Raw genomic sequence first — 20194 nt, 5'->3', positions numbered from 1 at the left:
GTCTGGCTTTTAATAGCTTTGATGATATCCCAGGGATGTAGTTATTAGATATATTGTTTTTTTTTTTTTTAAATATGCTCTTTAATTTGAGAGTTTGTTTTTATTCTTAAGTTTGAAAGGGAGTCAGTCTGGTGACTGCTCAGGGTGCCAGTTTAGCTAGCTACTGCTACCTACTACATACATGTTTTTATTACAACCTTTATCAAGAGTGCACCATTAGGCTGTGTATATATGTATACCTATATGTCTATGTGTGTGTGCATTACTGCGTCTGTATGTTTACCATATATATATATATATATATATATATATATATATATATATATATATATATATATATATATATATGTGTGTGTGTGTGTGTGTATGTATGAATGTATATATGTAGAGGGGGCTATAGTCTTTTGAATCATGAGCAATTTAAAATGAAAAAAATCATCACGCCAAATAATCTAAAAAATAAACCATCGAGAGAACTCTTTCCAACTCAATTTGTGGAATATGACAAATATACTTTATTAATCATCAAATTAATGCCGTGGTGGTGCAGCGGTAGCATTGCCGCCTCACAGCAAGAGGTTCTCCCATTCGATTCTTGGCTGGAGCACCTTCTCTGTGAAGTCTGCATGTCCTACCCGTGGTCAAGTAGCGTTCGAAAGACATGCGTGAATGGGCGTGCCTTCGTTGAAGTTTGGGCGTCGAGCTGGCACCTCAGCACTGTAAAAATCTACTACCAATAATTAGCGGACCCGAGTTCCATTGTGGCGACCCCTAACCGGGAAAAGCTGAAAGAAAAACAACTTTATTAATCGTCAAATTCCCTACAAGCAACTCACAACTCCTTGTAAGTAAAACTTTTCAAACATAGGGTGATAAATCAAGTATTCAAAAAAACTCCAGCAATCCATATTCCCTCTTGTGATACAACACAAAATGAAGTCTCCTCCTTTTCCTATACTTTATGCACAGGAGAAAACACACCACTTGATGAAATGCATATATGCATTTCATCACATAAGCTTGTGCCTTAACTAAGTAATCCATTGCTGCGTAAAAGTCAGTAACACTGTGTCTTAATAAGTACTTCACTCTTCTGTGCCATCCTTTCACTAAATTTAGAGTTCTAGGCAAGCAAACAGTATGCACATCAAACCAAAATAACAAAGGCAATAAAAGAAGGGGATAAGGAAGGAAGATCAACATTTATTGTCACAAACTTCGTTAAGCATCCAAAAACGTAATACTGCTCAAAGTACAACAAAAGGGCAGAAGCTCCTTCTGGAAGCAAGCTACATAACCTCTGAAACACAGAAGGAATATCTGATGAAGGAAGAAAGGCTAACGCTATTAGCTGCTGCACAGCTGTTTGGAACCTAACATCAGACCCATACAAATGTGACAGACCCAGTGAGTAAGCATGTCACCGAATGTTTTGTATGAAGTGAAAGAAGCAGTCCATCACTTTTGTAGATGGAAAATTAAATACACTCTTAATTCTGCTGATTTAAAGACACGCACAGTAAATTCTGGATTAACAGTGATGTCAAAATCTGCAATCGTCTCAGTTACAGCATTCCACATAGCATTATAAGTAGATTATAATAATATATACAGAAGTTATGAATTGAAAACTTCTGGAATGTCCATCAGTTTTAAAACAGCCTTGAGTAGTATATATTTTCAGCAAAGGTTTACCTTTTTTCATTAAAGTCCCAATCACCAGCTATATCCAACACACAGACAAGTCTTGAATATCCTCAGATGTTGTTTGCAAAAAAATTAGTACTTTCTCTTACTCGTCACATGGCTTTCTATAAATGTAACATCCATTCATTAATGGGCAGTCAGCAGCATTCAAATTTTCCGAAGTTAGTGGACTATGTGACCCTTTCTTATGTCATTGTTGCATAAACAATTCACTGTTGCAGACATACATGTAGGATTAGGAAATACGAGTGCACCATCCCTGTTAAGTCTCTGATAAGACTCTGCCTCAATCGCCACTGAGGAATCATTAGACTCCAAAGCTTTCATCTAAACATGACATGGTAACCTGTACTTAACAACAGCTGCACCTGATAAATGATGATGTGGATGAAAATTGATGAGCTGCTCACCCTTATTTGTGAAAAGAGTTCTAGTTCTTCCTTGGCACTTACCACCCATTGTCCTTTGGCATTCCCAGTAAACTTTCCCCTTTCTCCTCAGACTGACACATATGTAGATATCCCTCCATATGTAACATATCACTTCCACTGTGATCTCACACAACCATAAAACGATCCAACAGAACCAACTGAATAAAAGCTTGAAGATGAAAAGGGAAGTTCTTTATCTCTTGTATCTTTTAAAAGTGATAGTGTAACACCAAAGAAACTCTACCACATTTCCTAGAAAATGTATTCTCTCACCTTAATGGCACAACAGTAAGCACTCTGAAATTAGCTAAACTTTAAATGAGTGTATCAGGAGCATTATCTCTCTGACTATGACTCTGCATCTCTCTAAATACGTGCTTATGACTTACCATATGTACAACTCACACAAAAAAGTACCTTACAGTACTGCAAACAGTAATGTAAATGTTACATACTTACAAAAAAGGATTCAGCTTTTCAGTGATCTACGTAATGAAATGACTTCAACTACAAACACTGCTGTACACCTCCACACAAATAATATAACATCACAAGCCAAATATTGCACTGTCAAAACATACACTACTAACCTTACATGCACTACCTAATCCTAAATACTTCTTCATTCTAATATTGCTAGTAAGTTCCATTACACAAAAATGCTAAAGACCCATGATGATCACCAGTAACAGTATCATAAACGCTATATAAAATATTATGCTAGCAAATGCACAAGTCTAATATAGATGCTTGTAAACTACACATCTATCACACATATTACAATTTCTAATGTAAAACACCAACATACATGACCATTGAAAAAAAATGCGATAATTACAGTTACTGTGTTACACTCCTGCAATCAATATCACCCAGCTGGGTGCCAACCCGTATATTGTCAGGTGGGTTGCAAAATGGCTCACTGATAGAACACATACGGTCAAAATAGGGGGCTCCACCTCCTCCAGCAGACCCATAATCAGTGGTGTTCCATAAGGACTGGTTCTGGGACTCCTACTGTTTGGAATCCACTTTTCTGAAGTACAGGCTAAAACTAAAGGACTGTGGCTGAAACAGTTTGCTGATGACTGCAAACAGGGAGCAATCATTGAAAGATGTCAACATTCTTCAAGAAGGTCTTATGCAGACTAAGGACTGTTGCCGAAGTCATGGTCTTAAACTTAATGCAAAAAAATGCATTATCATCCCCTTTGGCAAGGGTGATGTTCCTTCAAACTACGACATCAATAGCAATACCCTAAGCACACAGTCAGTGGTGAGAGATTTGGGCACACAGGTTGACAGTAACTTTAATTTCGATCACCATGTCTCCACAGTGGTAAGAAGAGCATTTTATATTGCTCATCTCATAAGTAAGGGTATTGCCTGCAGAAAAAAAGAGGTTATAACTCACCTGTGCTCTTCCCTCATCAGGCCAATAGTAGAGTACAAAGCTCCTTTTGTATGTTCCTTTCCAAACACCTGCAGCAATTAACTGAAGGGACCAGAGTGGTTCTTACAAAGAAAATTTAGGGTCTTCAAGATCTGTCTTATGTGGACAGACTGAAATCATTGTCACTTTACTCTGTGTTGTACAGACTGCTCAGATGTGACTTGTGCCTTGCATGCAGAACAACCTATGACCCAGCTTTAACGGAAATGTTGCCCATTCACAAGTCAAGTAGCACATGGGTCACTCAATCAAAGGACCTTAACCTGGCATGTGACATCAAGAGAACTTGCTGGAGAAACAGATTTGTCTCACAGAGGTTGCCCCACCTTTGGAACAAGCTTCTTCCTGTTCATGTTAAACAAAGCCCCTCATTGGCCCTATTCAAGTGTAATTTGGACAATTGGATGGGAAACTGGAAATTCACCCCAGGGGTTCCACCTGTGTCCCTCATGGACAGAGGCAAAAGGTGCTGATTTTAGTGTCTGATTCAACCAGACTCCCTTGGGAACATGGCTTGAACTTGGCTAGGTTTGTAAGGGTCCTGCTGCCATTAGTCTAGTAACTTCCTATGATCACTGATGATATGGAACACCAACTTCAAAATCCACAAAGAAATGGTCACCTCATCCTAATCTATTGCATCCATCTATGTGTGTGTGTGTGTGTGTGTGTGTGTGTGTGTGTGTGTGTGTGTGTGTGTGTATGTAAATGTGTTTGTGAATGTAAAATATGTGGGAGCGTAGCATGGATTGTAACAGTTTAAGTAAGTTGTACTAGAGATTTAGGAAATAGTCCCTAAGCTGATTTTCCTAATCCTACAGTACAAAACTTTCAATTTATTATATAAACCACACCTGAGTCAATTACCTAATCCTTGCTTGCAATATAAATAGGACATGCTAGTGGGTATGTGTCTCAGAGGCTCCCCTTTCTTTAGAACTGGCTTCACCTCTGTACTTATGCAAAATTTGGACCAGTGGATGGGCAACCGTAAGTATAACCCTAGTCTGGCATCTAGGTCTCTGTTAGAGAGAGGAAGCTTAAAAATGTTGGGAACTCATGGCTAAGTATATATACCCCCCACAAAACCCTTGGGAACCAATACCTATCAAATTTTATTGGGAAGTGTAACTACATAGATAGGTATTGGTTCCCAAGGGTTTTGTGGGGGGTATGTATACTAAGGCATGAGTGGGCCAAGCATTTCCAAGCTTCCTCTCTCTCTTTATTTCATTTGTTGTAGAGTACTGCTGTCAAAAAATGCATTCACAAAGGCATAGATTGTAACAGTTTTTTGAAGAATTCTACCCTGAGTGTAAACAAGATGACAACTAGTTCATAATATGAGTTTGCAGTGAGTTTATTCTGTTTCTTTTTCTAAACTAACATGATTTAGTCCTTTGTATATGATAAATAGTTACCCATCCCAAGAAGTATGTTATTTACATTTGTTTTGTTCATATAGGCTGTGACACCCGTGCACTGGCCTAGTAATCAAGGAGCCTCAGTCCTTACCACTAACACCAGTGAGGGGTGTCCACATTGGGGAGGATAACAAGCACACACACAGTAAAGTACAATTTCCCTTAAGAGCACACAGAGATCACAGTCAGTCTGGGACTGCTTTCCCCATTTCTCTCCAGATCCCCAATAAGACTTTCCACTGGCACAGCTGTAGGGTTCAGATCTCAGCCGAATGGTCAAGCCAAAACCTCCAACACACTCTCTGTTCAACCAGTGCATGTCCCTGCCCAAGTAGCTGACACACACACACTTTATGATTCGAGTTATATACAACACACAGACACTCCTGTGGAAGGCTGGCACAGGTTCACTAGCTATGCCCTCTTCTGCCCAGACAATAAGGTAGAAATCACTGCCACCAACCACTACCTATCAGCTACTAATAAGGCCTTTCCCAAAGGGTAACCAATTCTACTGTGCAGTGTTATTATCCAATTTGTAGGTGTGTCGAACAGCAAGGCAGTTGGAGTGGCTTGTACAGTATCACCAAATACATGCAAGTATGCTAAGAGCATAAATATCTTTACACAAAACAGCCACAGTTAAAAGGTTTAAAATATTTAATAATAAATAATAAAAACACAAGACAATACTCATTAATTCAACACAGTGACAACAGAGAGTTTAGAAATCTCAGGAAATACTTTAAAACAACATTGTAGGACAGTCTGACATAAATGTAGAAAACAGCTAGACTAATCTTGCTGTATTCCCATCTATCTCGAAGAGAAATACTAAGATCCAAATCCTACTTACAGAGCAAGGCACAGTGCTGGTGAGTTGTTTTCAGCTTCAGAACAAAATACAAAATGCACTTCTTTCTTTCTGAGATAGTCATTAAATTGATAATACACATTACTGCTAAGTCATTTCAGATTGCATCATTCTTGTCACTTCTGATTTAGTTCCCAGGCTAGCAGAGCTCAAAAGTTAACATTTCTTTGTGATCTGCAGCTGCCAGGAAGTCACAGCAATAAAAGATACTTTACATGTGGAAACTAATTATCTCTGTCTTACGACAATAGAAAGAATTTCCAGCTGCAGACATCCTCTCTCCTAGCTTGAGATCACACACAGTCGTAAAATTCTTTACTTATCAGATTTCTTCCAGCAGGGTGCACTGTGATTACATTTTTGAAGCTCAGCACATAACACAGTTTTCTTACATTTGTGAAACCAGCCTGTGGATCATATTAATATTTACAATGACATAGAGTTATTTACAAAATTCTGTCTGGCTGGACTGGTGCCCCTCAGTTTATCACATAGGCAAAGAACCCACTTGTTACTCTGAGGGCTGCTTTCACCAAATCACAATCCATTAACCGGCAGCCTCTTTTGATCTTCATAAAAATGGGCCACTTGATGAATGCATGTAGGCTCTTTTTTGTGCATAACAAACTGCAGCTCTGTTTTGTTGGCCCTTAGGTGAAGTTTTGAGCAAGTTTAACACCAAAGAATATAGTTCTTCTAGCGTAAGGATTCTGAAAGATACAAAGAGTGACTGTCGCTGTTAGTCAACTGAAGTGTCCAAAGTATCAGGAGGTGTAGCCAAATAGTGTAGAGTCAGAACCATTCTGATGCCATAGATTACACTTGTCTGAAGATGAGGATGCCAGATGTCATTATGCTTGCTGTAAGTACAGTGTTCTGTTGTTTTATGTGTAGGTCTAGAATAAACCTACTTCTTTTCACTGCCGATTATTCTTTTTTGGGACTGTGCATGTGTATGTGTCTGTGCATAATGATTCATAAATCATAAATGAATGTTAAGTGCTTGGCCATGTAAAGAATGCATATCTTGCAATTTATGTTTTTTCTGTTTCCATATTTGAAACCGTGGTCTGTGTTTGTCGAACTCCATCATTGTTTTGCTTTTAAGTAATGTTTTTCTTCTACAATTTCATAGAGTAAGATATTTCTGAGTGAAGAGATGAGCATTCTTCATATATTTTATTCATATCTCTTTTTTTTCCACCTAGGAATTGGAAAACATCAACAAATGGGGTCTTGGTATCTTTGAGATAGGAAAGCATGCTGGAAATCGACCACTGACAGTCATCATGTATGCAATTTTTCAGGTAGATACTTTTGAAGTATTTCTTTTAAAGGGCAAATGCATGTTAACCATAAACACAAGCAAAATAGTTATAAGTGGTTAGTTACACAGCGACTGATAACTGTTTGTTCACAGTTTTGCTCTGAAATCCTGATCCTTTGTTAATGAGTATATCTGTTTGTCATCTTGATTATATTTGCTATATGGATCTACCACAAGTGTTCATGTGCTATTAGCTCACAACACACTTGCTCAAAAAGGCAAGTGTTCTAATGCCCAATAATATAAACTGCTGTAATTACTTAGCCCTCCCAACACCATGTCACTTTAAACTGCATAGCCCTACCAGAACTCTAACCATAACCCTCAAACTCCTTTCCTGCTCCCTAAACCTAAAATCCTCCTCCCACTCTCTAACCCTAAACATTGTATTGATCAGCACTGCAGTAGCCTTAGCTATATGGGTTATATCCTGCATAGGATATAACAGCTGGCCAGCTTCCAAAGCTTCAGGGCACTTTCCATATGCCCAAACCATCACTCAGCTCAAACTGAGCTGACTTGAAGACAAGTTTGGGTGCCAAACCCTTCAGGGCATTCCTGCTGCTGAATAATATGCTGCTCTGATGCTTTCAAGGATTGAGAGTTAGCTTGTGCTGTTCCTTTGCTGGCAGATAAGTTCCCTTTGGAGAAAAAACATTAATTTAAAGAAAAAATGATTGTTTAATAATGCTTTCCCATTGACAAAAATATTTTAAAGCTAGGAGTTTGTGTTTAAATGGACTGTCATGAGACTATATTGAACATTTAAATGACAGCACTCTTTCTTTCCTTTCAATTTAAAAATTATTTAAAGTAATAAAAAACATTTTGCTGTGGAGAATGTGTGTTTGTTTTACTTTCTGGGATGTGAAGAATGTGTGTTTGTTTTACTTTCTGGGATGGCAAAGCATTTTGAAGTGCTTCTTATTGTGTTTTAATGTGAAAAAAATGCTTTTAAAGACTTTTACGTTTTACTGGCTTTTGCTGCTTGTTTTCTCTGGAAAAGGAGCACCATTTTTTGGCTTGACCATGGAACACATTGTTGGTTTATGGTCAGTCATTCTTCCAGCCACAAAAAGAAGTTAAGCAAACAGCCTTTGCCACCCCAGCAGGCTCTTAATTTGCCACAGCTGCAGGTGGGTGACTGTGCTGTGGCCATTAGTTTTACCTCAGACCATTCATTTTTTTTTACCCCAGATCCCTCTGCTGCATCAACTACAGCCACTGTGGACCAGGGTTTAGCCACATCCTGTGTAGCTGTTGGGATCCCTTCAGTGGGCAAGGGAGAGCCACTCTTGTTGGCCCTGGGAGAGGGAACATAGAAGGTTTCTCTGTTTTGTCTGAATGTTGTGCCCACACTGGAGAAGCTGCAGTGCAATTAATAACTCTGTCAGCCCCATTTTTCCTGTCAAAAAACCAAAAAAATTAAATGCATCTCCTCTTCCTCAAATTTCTTTAGGCATGAGTAGTTTACTGGGTCTGGCTCAGGATTAATTCAGTCTATTGATCCTGCTTATAAAGTAGTTTTTGGTAAAAGAAAGAAGAATACCTTTATTCCCAAAGAGATTCAAAATTCTGAATCTGGACAGGAAGATTACAAGACAGAGGGATTTACCTTCAGATTTCTGATTTAGATCTTTCTTTGAGTCTGTTTCCTGAATGTGCCAGTGCTTTCAATAGGAAAAGAATGGGGTTTTTTAGCCTCTCAGAAAATACTGTGAGCTGTTACAGAAGGAATTTCCAGAACCTTCACCCATTCCTCCAGTTCTGTCAGCATTGGAAGATGCGTCTGATACTGCCAGTAATTTTCCTGATAGCCAGCCAGCTGCCCTAAAAAGGCAGATAGGAGGTATAAAGTTCCTCAGTATTTTTTTGCACACTCTTCCCAAACCTGTCCCAGAAGTTATATCTTTAGGTAATCCTCCTGCTGCTAAACATTTAGTTAATTCCAGTCCTACTCTTTCTGACAAGGATGGGAAGGTTATTGGAAAGTATGGAGAAAAAGTATATGATTGTGCAACTTTGATTTTCAGATTGTTGTATTGTCAGTCTCATACTTTAGCTTGTTCTGGCTAATTGTGAAAGTATGAAATGGTTTGTCTACAGTTTCTTCTTGTGAGGAAAAATCTGCTTTAAATAATTTAGTTACTTCTGTTATACAAATTGCTCCTCATTGTTTGCAGTGTGTATATGACTCAGTTGATGCTTCTTCCAGGTCTGTGGCCACTGGTAGTGTTTTGAGAAAGTTTGTCTGCTATTCTCAGAACAATGCAGATGATGTGCTTAAAATGAGGTTTTAAATTCTCCTTTAGATAGAGATTTCATGTTTGCCCCCCTGCTGCAGAAATGATCAAAAACTGTGTTGAAAGGGGTAAGCTGATACAGGGAATCTGTAACGTTTGTCAGCCTTCCTTTTCCAAAATTTCTAAACGATCCTCTAACCCCCCTCATCCAGTTTTGACAAAAAACAAAGTAAACTGTCTCAACAAAAAGCAGGTAAACAGATGTTTAAAAAGAAGTGGCATGGGTGTTCCAAAAAAAAATTGAATCTCTCAAAACCAAGGTTCATAGATTAGTACTAGATTAACTGCCCTGTTGGGCCATTTTAAGCCTAGCCAGTTAACCCCTGTGAGAATCAAACCCTGCACCTTTTGTCTGTAAGGCAAGTATCTTAATCATTATGCCAACCCCCCCAAGTCAAAATAAGTGTTTAAGGAACCTTGATCCCCTTCCACCCTAGTAGCCCATTTTCCCTTCCAGTAAGTCTGAATCTCCACTTTTCTTTTTGGCAATAAATAGTTTCAGTCAAATGGGTTCTAAAGTCCATTCATCAAGGTTAAACATGGCAGTGGGAAGACATTCCTTCTTTCCAGGGGGTAATCATTCATCCACGCTGTCCCAGGATTTGATGGAACCAGTTCCTACTTCCCAGATGGGGGAAGGGTATTTAGGATGTTTTAGTGCCAGAAAATAAAATACAAGGGGGCCAGTTTTGGCTCTTTCTTTCCTAAACCTATTAATGATGGTGCTCTGTTACAAACTAAGGTCACTTTTCAACCTATTACCTCTTCTTCATTATTCAAGATTTCTGGTAACACTAGATTTAAAATATTGTTTATCATTGCATCTGTGTTCATCCAGACTTCAGGTGTTTCTTAAGTGATCCAGACACGCAAAATATTATCAATTCTCAGACTTATTCTTTGGGCAATCCACTGCAACAAGAGTGTTCACAAAATGTCTAGCTACAATTATTGTTTATTTTAGGCTACATGGTATCCACATTTTTCCATATTTAGATGACTTGCTTATCTTTGCAGAGCCTTTTTTTTAAAGCATTAGGAATCTCTCATTAGGGTGAGTGATGTCTTACTCAAGTTGGGATTCCAAAAGAACATTCAAAAGTTGAAGACTGTTGAGAGGTGATCTATGCCTGGCGCACATTGGATCTCAGTCTGACGGAGCTTTTGCATGTCTCAAAACTGAATAGTATCAGAATTACTTGATCAAGGGAATTAAACTTTGCTTGCAACATAAACATAGCTCTCAAAGGTCCAGATTTTTGCTTCATATTTTTGGTCCACTCCTCATAAAATGTATGATTTTCTGGCAGATCACTAAGGATTGTAGTCACTAAATAATGACATACATTTTAATTCTGGACTTTTGTTTCCTTCACAAAATGCATGTTAACACAAATCCTGTTATGTTATCATCTTTCAAAGTTTATAAGAACAATATTTAAACTGTGTCCCTATTTTTGGGCCTTTGCCCCCCCCCCCACATTGTTTTAGGTTTTGTCCAGATTTCAAATGCTAAGAGTTTAAGAAGTATGGACCTAAATAGAACATGTTGGAGGGACAGGTATGTGCCTCAGAGAAGTCCCCTTCTTTGGAATGGGTTTACCAACCATGTGAGGCAGAGCTCTTCCCTAATCACTTCTTCAAAGCTAATTACAACCTCCTGAGGGATGGTATAAATAGCTTCACAGCCCTCTCCCCCTCAGTGGGAACTGGAACCAATGTCCAAAGTACACCAAAGTACAGTACGGACATTTATATAGATGCATGAAATCAGGAATACCCGACAGGACAAAATCATCCTCCGCAAAGAAGAGTAAACCTGTCTAGTGGACATGTGCCATAAATAAACTATATAACAAAAGGAAAAAAATTGCTGTCCAGGACCAAGAAGGAGCAGGTTGGAAGCAATATCTCCTTAGCCTGAAGAAGCAAAAAGGGCACTAGTGAAATCCACTAAAGCCAACTTCAAGTCCAAATTGGCCACATCTACTAGAAACATTCATAAGGCCTTCTTCACACATGCCCACAACCTCAAAGGAAGCACCCAGATCTGTTCAGAGCTGGTGGTCAAGGGCACCACATACACAAATGCTGTAGATATAGCCAACCTACTGAGTGACAGATTCAGCAAAAACTTCACCCCTCTGTCCCCACCATCAGCAAATCTGGACATCCCCAGTACCTGCCCCCTCCTTATCTCTAGGGAACAGATCATCACTGCCCTCTCAAAGGCAAAAAATACAGCCTCCATGGGACCTGACAACATCCTAGGCTGCATCCAACAGGAACTTAGGTATGAACTTGCAGCACCATTAGACACCCTATTCAACCAAAGCCTGAGTACCGACTTTGTCCCAGCTGAGTGGAAGACAACCACTGTCATGTCTTTACACAAAGGTGGAGTGTCCACTGATGCAGGAAATTATAGACCCATTAGCCTAACTACCCTGATCTTCAAGGCCATGGAACAGATTATCATGGGCCTCATTAACAGGGACATTGGCAACCTCCAAGCACTTGACCCCACACATCTGGCTTTGTCAGGGGCAGGTCATGTCTGTTAAATCTGGTTGATGCCTTTGAGACAGTCACCAAATCCACAAACGAGGGGAAGACAGTGCACACCGCCTACCTTCACCTGGTCAAAACTTTCGGCACGTTTCCCCACTTGTACATACTAGATAAACTCTCTCAACTAGGCATCAGTCCATATGTTACCAGATGGGTAGTAAATTGGCTTACTGATAGAACCCACCTAATCAAAATAGGGGAAGCCACCTCAAGCAGTAGACCCATAATGAGTGGCATACCCCAGGGATCAGTCTTGGGGCCTCTGTTATTCGGGATACACTTCTCTGAGATGCAGGCCAAAACCAGTGGGCTATGGCTGACCAAGTTTGCAGATGACTGCAAGCTGGGCATGGTCATCAATTCCCCAAGTGATGTGGACATCCTCCAAGAGGGTCTCACCCAAACAAATGACTGGTGCCAGAAACATGGCCTCAAGCTGAATCCAAAAAATGCATCATCATCCCCTTTGGGGAGAGTGATGTCCCTACATATTATCACATTAATAACAATGTCCTAAGCATGCAATCAATCATGAGGGATATGGGCACCCAGAATGATAGCAACCTGACTTTTGACTACCATGTTGTTTCCGCTGTACGGAAAGCGTTCTACATGGCCCACCTCACAAATAAGGGTATCTCATCCAGGGACAAGGAGGTCATAACATCCCTGCATTCTTCCCTTATAAGGCCAATTATTGAGTACAATGCTCCCTTCGGCATGTACCTTGCAAAGCACATGCAGCAGCTGGAGAGATCATAGAGGTTCCTCACCAGGAGAATTCAGGGCCTCAAGCATCTACCATACACTAGGATAAAAGCCCTGTCCCTCTACTCAGTTTTATACAGACTCCTCAGAGGTGACCTCTGTCTGGCATACAAAGCAGTTTCAGACCCTGCCTTGATGGGAAAGCTGCATATCTGCAAGTCAAGCTCCATTCGAGTAACCCACATGCTTGACCTCAACCTAGTTTGTGACATCAGTAGGAATAGTTGGCGGGACAGATTTGTGTCCCAGAGACTCCCCCATCTGAAATAATCTCCCTCTCCATGTCAAGCTGAGTACCTCATTATCCTTTCTCAAGCGCAACCTGGATAACTGGTTGGGAAACAGAAAACACACCCCTGGGATTCCACCTGTGTCCCTGCTGGACAGGGACTTTTGGTGCTGACATGGGCTAAACTCCTGGCTAGGCTTATAAGGGCCTCAGGGCCAGTAGCCTATTAACTTCCTATGATCCTATGAAGTCTTTTCTGAGTCTTTCACACAGGACTGTATTCCTGGATGTCAGTTAGGCACCTCAGTTCAAAGAGCTATTCTTCCACAAAAAAAAAAAAAATAGATATTTAAATCTGTTTCTAAATTTTCAACTCAGACTTGAATCACTGCGAGGGGAATACCTCAGTATTTTTGGTCTCATGGCATCTGTTACTTTCATCATACCCCTGGCAAAACTCCACATGAGAAAGATACAATGGTATCTGAAGTCTCTTTGGTCCCAGCACCAACATCCTTTGTCTTTTTAAATTCCAACACTGGGGGTTGTCAGAAGAGAAGTCACTTGGTGGAAACAGCAAAAAGCATTTTAGGGATACAAGGGAAACTGGATCCTATCCTGATATTCATTGGGTGCCAGGCAAAAATGTAGTCCTGGATAAATTGGTAGTATACAACAGGATGCACACACACACACACACACACACACACACACACACTCACTCACTCATGCACTCTCATTTGACATGCATATGTACAAGTAATCTAACGGTCACTAGTTTTTTAATGACATGTCTATGAAATATTGGAGGAAGCTGAATCAGTAAGTGAAAACCAACACAGACGCACACAGACAGAGAAAGATTTGCAGATTCACAAAGAAATTTCTCAGGTCAACAACTGAACTGAATAACCAGACACTGTATGGCAGCGTTGGTAACTGTGGAACTGCTATGGACTCACATTAAATTAAGTCATTTAGTTTGGTTTATGCTACATTTGTAAGCAGTTTATGATCAACACCTCTTAAGCATCCTGTCTGAGCATCAATTCAATTTACTTTGCAGAATTTGCGGTGTTGTTTGGTGCATTACTAACATGTCATTGGTCTGAGCATAGTGTGAGCTGCACTATAGTTTGGTGGACTAAAGATATCTTTATAACCATAGGTAAAGTTGGTTTTCCCTAAGTTGTGCTATGGTTAGACTCTCATTGAAAATCACAGTATTAATAACATAAAAATGAATATAAAAACAAAGCTGTAGTCAGTAATATGAAATTTATCAGTTGGGGGAGATCTGATTTTCTTCCTTTTTCTCCCTGAAATGGAGATACTGATGTCTCACAAGTATAATAGTTCAATAGAAGTCATGTTGCATCCTTTGCTCCCCTACCTTCCTTTGTCTCTTTAGTACAATAACACAAGTGGAAGCTCTCTATGCTATAAAACTATAGCTAATAACATTTGATCAGCGCTGAACTCATTGAAGTTGCAGACAATACCACTGTTATTGCCTCTGTGCAAGCATAATCTTTCCCTATTCACCATTGCTAACATAGAAGAGTCTTTGTACCCTGCACACAGAGCAAAAATCTGCTGGGACACCTGCTTTTGAACCCTTATCTCCTTCAGCCTTTAACAGCTCTGGTGCAGTCCATATGAGACATACTGATACATGTTGATAGCAGCACTATCATGCCAGAGATTTCAGTGTTTTAGATGCTGTATTATCAATTTTTCTAGCTTTCTTTACTTTTGAATAGTTACTTAACTGAAAAAAAATTCTTCTGTTTGTGTTATCTTGTTTGTTTTCCATACATTTATCCATGTGCATTTGTTTTACAGGCTCATTTTCTTCAGTATGAGTACCTCCACAAATGGATACTTTTTTCCTGTAAAAATTGATTTTAAGTGTCTTCTTCCATATTTTATCTAGATGAACAGTCTGCTGATTCAGTTTAAATGGTTTAGATACAGTTAAAGTAATGCATTTTTTGTGATACATTTTTGTCAAATTGAGAAGAATACAAGAAAAAGGTCAAAGAAGTCAAGGTGATTGTATAAAGCATAGATTGGGTGGACTGAGCCTTATTAAATACAAATACATTCAATGTTTCAGATGTACATCTGGAGTTTTAGTAGCAGCTGAATTAATTTATTTACTTTAATAACCAGGTGTCTGTACTTATTGCAAATAGTCTTATTTAAATCCAGCACTGGTCAGAAAGCTGAACGGAATGTGTATGTAACAGTGGTTAAGTCAGGGTGTCCACATAGGTGATCATTTCACATCTCTACAAGGCTGTTTTACTTGACCTGCCATCCTTATGTGTAGGTGATGGTTATACTGTGTCACAGAAAAAGTGAGTATTAAATTATTCACCTTTTGTCCAACATAGTATGTCGTAGTATAGAGAGGTGCTTCCTTAGATCTGTGATGTACAGGAATGAAACATGACTGTGGCCTACATGACCTGGGTTTGCACAGAGACACAGATGCTAATGGCTCACAGGGAGGAATTAGCTACCATTTTCCCATCACAGGGTAATGGTAATGTCTGCCAGTGATGAGGGGGTGCTTCGTTATTTAGAAATCAGGGAACGAGCACTGAGTGCAAGGGACAGCCATGTGCATAGAACTGATGCATGAATGGAAACAGCAGTGTGTCACTGAGCCAGTATAGTAGATTGTACTTCAGCAGTTCATGTAGCTGCCACTGAGGAGTTGTAATTGGGGCTATAGATAAACCCTGATGGCTGTCTGAAAGGTGTCCCCAAATAGGGAAAAGAGAATGGGTGGCAGATAACAGATAAAAAAGTCTATAATAGTACAAGAATGCTAAATTATTTTACTTGTGGTTTAGTAGCGGTATCTATAGATTCATGTTATTTCACACTTATGCAGTATCCCTTATATTAAGTGCAGTAGAGGATTTTCAGAAACTACCTCTTGTGTATCAGAGATGTAAAAGAAAGCAATGTACAGGGACTGCTGCACTGAAGTTTAGAAAAAGATGTTCTTTGACTTGTTTTATGAGCTTCCTGTTATGAAGTATACCAGCTAATGGAGAGATGTATTGGTTACCTGCATAATGTTTATTGTTATGCCTCCTGAGTTAGTACACAGTTTCAAAACCTCTGAGCTGTTGTCTATGCAGTGTTATCTGTATGTGGGAAGATGAGTGCCACAAGACTGGATTAAAGAGAAGAGTGAGTTAAGTCTGGTCAGGTTACTTATTTTTTTTTTATTTGTTGACCAGGTAATGTGCCTCATTTCAGGTGCAGCCCAAGAGCAGTGCTTGGCTAAGTGACTTAGTGTCACCCTGTTAGCAAGTCAAGACTGAAGTAATCCAGCTCAGCACCACAGGATGATGTGTGCTTGGCAGTACATAGCCATTAGAGAGTTTTGATAAACTGTCAGAAATGTCACAGATAGCCTGTGCTGTGTTTGTGCTAGTGGAAACCTGACGTATGTTTCCTACAGCTGAGAAATGACTTTTTTGATTGGCATTTTAGGTATGATGTGTGATTTCTTAGGTTCAGTGACAAAACCATAAAGTAGCACTGCATCCATTAAAAGTGGACACAAGCCATCTGCAAGAATAAAACAAAATATCTCCCTCTATCAATGAAAAAAATGTAAAATAATTAAAAAGAAAACAACAACTTTAATATAGTAACTTTACTGTCTTACAACTATGGAGAAAGTGCAAGCAACCTGACGTGGGTTAAGTGTTTCTGCACCAACTCAGCAGCATTTTATTTATTACATTTGATAACCAGGTAGGTGACCTGGTCTTTAGACCCTTTTTAGCCGTGACATGAGCCCATAGGCAACAATTGTAATAACAGTGAAATACAGAACAGTGAAACAAATAGCAAGATATTACAGAACTTGTAAGATGAAAAACGTGACAAGATTATTTTTGATATAGATTAAACAGCTTACAGTACATATATTTACAATCACAGGATTTTGTATGCAAAATGACAATTGCAGAAGAGACTATACAAATAAAGTGCAATATTTTTTGGACATGGTGATTGCACTCTAGACATGTATGAAGCCAGTTCATTTATATAAGCTTTAGCTGAGAACTGTGTTTGAGGGTTTACACGTAGTCAGCACAGATTTTGAATAGTATAGAAGGCTGTATGACACATTTATCTTTTACCTTAGCTGGTATGACAAAAACAGTTGTATTTAGTTTGATTTTGTGTTACCTAAGAGTAGTTTTGAATGTTTGAATGGTTTTGATGTTTTTTATTAGCTGATGGTAGATCATTCCATATAGCTGGCCCCATTCTGGGTAAAACTTTTTCACCCATAGCTAGTTTAAATCGAGGTCAGTATCCCATTGTGAGTAACAGGAATCTTGAACTGCAGTTATAGGTTAACAAACTGTTTGTCCAAAAACAATTACATATACAAATACATAAATCAAGTGGGGGGCTTCACCCCCCACACTCCCCGACATGGGGGGGGCTGTGCCCCCCCCCAACTAAATATACCAACTCCGAGATTGCCCTACATTGGGGAAAAGGGCAATTCCCGATAATGGCCAACTGAATCTTTTTCCCCCCCGAGGAAAAAATTTGCAGACGTGGCTGTTCGTGCTTTAGAGCATTTGCTCTTTAGGTGTCGATGATTATATGTTCAAAGAAAAGTCTCTTCGAACATATAATATAGACCCCATCATCTTTAACTTAGTAATACATTCCAACTCAGTCATAATTAAATTGTCCTGCCTAGGCCTTACCAGTGGAAACTGTGAAGAAGTAAATGCTGTACTTTACATCAAAAAATATTGAAGAAGAAACAGCATATGTAACAAGTTATTGGTAAACTACAAAGTGAACACCAAGTCCAATGACAGAAAGAATATATCTGCAGAAAAGGTTGGGCAAACGTTGCAATAAGATTTATGACAAGGAGAAACATTCTTTGGACAACTACAAAATGATAACTGCTGACGGAAATAAAATTAAAATTTAAGTTCCATGTGGGACCAGACAATCTTGCTGAAAGTTTCATGTACAGAGTCTAGGAACTCCAAATTAAACCCATTTATATCTTGTTAAATAACATTGTAGCATACAAGAACCATCTTAGAATATAACAGTGTTTTGTAAGTACATTCAAGGAAAATGATATATGTTAGAAGATGTACAGAGAAATTTTACTAAAGAATTGCTTCAGTTAAGAATTTTGGCTATGAGAGTAAATGCAGACATCTAAAGTTATACTTAGTCTATTACAGATATATTTGAGAAAGAGCAATATCTGCATATAATATTTTTCAAAACCAGGCTATTTTTGTTGAGGAAATTTTTTCAAAGAACAGGGCCTTGAGACATAATAATATGAGTTACAGTATCAGAATATGTAAAATTAATTTTAAACAGACATTTAGTATTAACAGAATGGCTTCACCGTTGAATGATCTCATGGTCAATATTCATTTGTCCAGCAGTTTAGTTGTTCTTAAGAAATCACTTGATAACTGAATGAGTAATACATTTTACAAGTCATACATAAAGGAATCGGTGTTCCTAGCTAGCATTTGGCCTAAGGTATAGCAGTTCCAGTTTAAAACAGCAGGTCACATTGGAAGTAAACAGTTTTCTAACCTATCAGTCTTGCCAGTACCCTGTGTAATATCATGGAGAGAGTCACAGTGGAGTGTATCCAAATTGACATAGGATCTACTTTATTTAGATAAGAAACTGGAAAGGATTTCTTAATGGATGATTTTGCTTTTTGAATATCCTAGCATCCTTTGAAGAAGGATCCAAAGCACTCACTGAAGAATTGATGCACCTTAAGGGAATTTTGACAAAATAATTTCCTTAAGCTACAGTCTGCAGCAGGTTGGGGGGGCAGTATATGTGTATCCCAAAAGGTTTACTGTGGGTATCCCATGTGCTCTGCACTATAGGCATTTCTTTCTGGAGTATTTTTCTTAGATATAAAAAGTGGTACATGTGCTTTTGAAAACTAAGTATGCTGATATTTGTAAAGTAGGTAAATACAATTGCTTTGGTAAGTATTCCAAAACTCTCCCGTATTATCTACAAATGGTGCATTAATACTGACCTCAACTAAAGGTTGCACCATGAGATATGGGAAAAATGACACCTATTCTTATTACAAAAATAAATTGACCGATCATAAAAATTGTATTAAAGATCTACACAGAGTGATAAAAAGCAGTTTAAACTCTGGGCACTGTATATCAACCAAAGTCAATAAATCATACTTTGTAGCTCATGCAATTTTAAAGAGCATGTTTAATCACCAATGAAAGATCACTGCACCCCTTAATACTCATTTATCCAACTTCTTTATAAACTGTTTGGAAAAGTTTCTGGGATTGTCATTATACCTTCTTCCTTGTAGGTTCATTAGTAGTGACCTCCTCCAGGTCTGAAAGACAATGTCTGATTGAGGTCTGTATAAAAGTCTATATCTGGAACACACCACTGCAGAGATAAGACCATACTTGTCGATCCTAATACTAACAATAAGTATCAGCAGAAATAAGTGATAGTTGAGATGCTGTGCTGACAGGCTGTGCTTGGAGATGTCTGCACTCTGGTGTTGTTCACGGCTGCTTTGTTTTTGTGAGGCTTGGCTTGCGCCATCTTTTTCTGTGTTTTTTTTCCTCATCCACACAACTTTATAGAATGTTACTTCTAATGTATGTGCAGATTTATGTGCCATGATATAAAACCTCATTAAAAGTTGTCTTATTGCTGCATGTTTTAGGAGCGGGACCTTCTGAAGACCTTCAGAATTCCAGCTGACACATTCATCACCTACATGATGACTTTAGAAGACCATTACCATGCAGATGTGGCATACCACAATAACATTCACGCTGCTGATGTGGCCCAGTCAACACATGTGCTTTTATCTACACCAGCATTAGAGGTGAGAAAGTAAGATTTGCTTGTATTGTCATTGGCAGTCGTACTTCGTTTATCATAGTTAGAGATGAAGAACATATCAAGATGGTAGAATCATTTGGCCATATTTCTGGGCATGTTGTTTTGTCCTGCCTTTGAATATGTTTTTGTTTATTTTCCTGTCGTGCCTGCTCTATA

At 38.9% G+C, this 20194-nt stretch overlaps 1 protein-coding gene across 3 annotated transcripts in view; it reads left to right on the top strand.

Moving 5' to 3' along the window:
- LOC122787231 (cAMP-specific 3',5'-cyclic phosphodiesterase 4D-like) overlaps positions 1–20194 on the top strand; it is a 1697022-nt gene that overhangs the window by 1568389 nt on the left and 108439 nt on the right. For all 3 annotated transcript variants that reach the window (XM_044053831.1, XM_044053830.1, XM_044053832.1), the window contains 2 exons: positions 7098–7196; positions 19857–20021. In XM_044053831.1, the coding sequence (XP_043909766.1) occupies positions 7098–7196; positions 19857–20021 (264 nt within the window). The remainder of the gene's footprint in view (positions 1–7097; positions 7197–19856; positions 20022–20194) is intronic.

Source organism: Protopterus annectens, chromosome 13.part0 (assembly GCF_019279795.1).
Source record: "Protopterus annectens isolate FY-2018-M chromosome 13.part0, PAN1.0, whole genome shotgun sequence".
NCBI classification, from domain to species: Eukaryota; Metazoa; Chordata; order Ceratodontiformes; family Protopteridae; genus Protopterus; species Protopterus annectens.
Note: the sequence above shows the minus strand (reverse complement) of the source record. Positions and strands in the feature narration are given on the sequence as shown.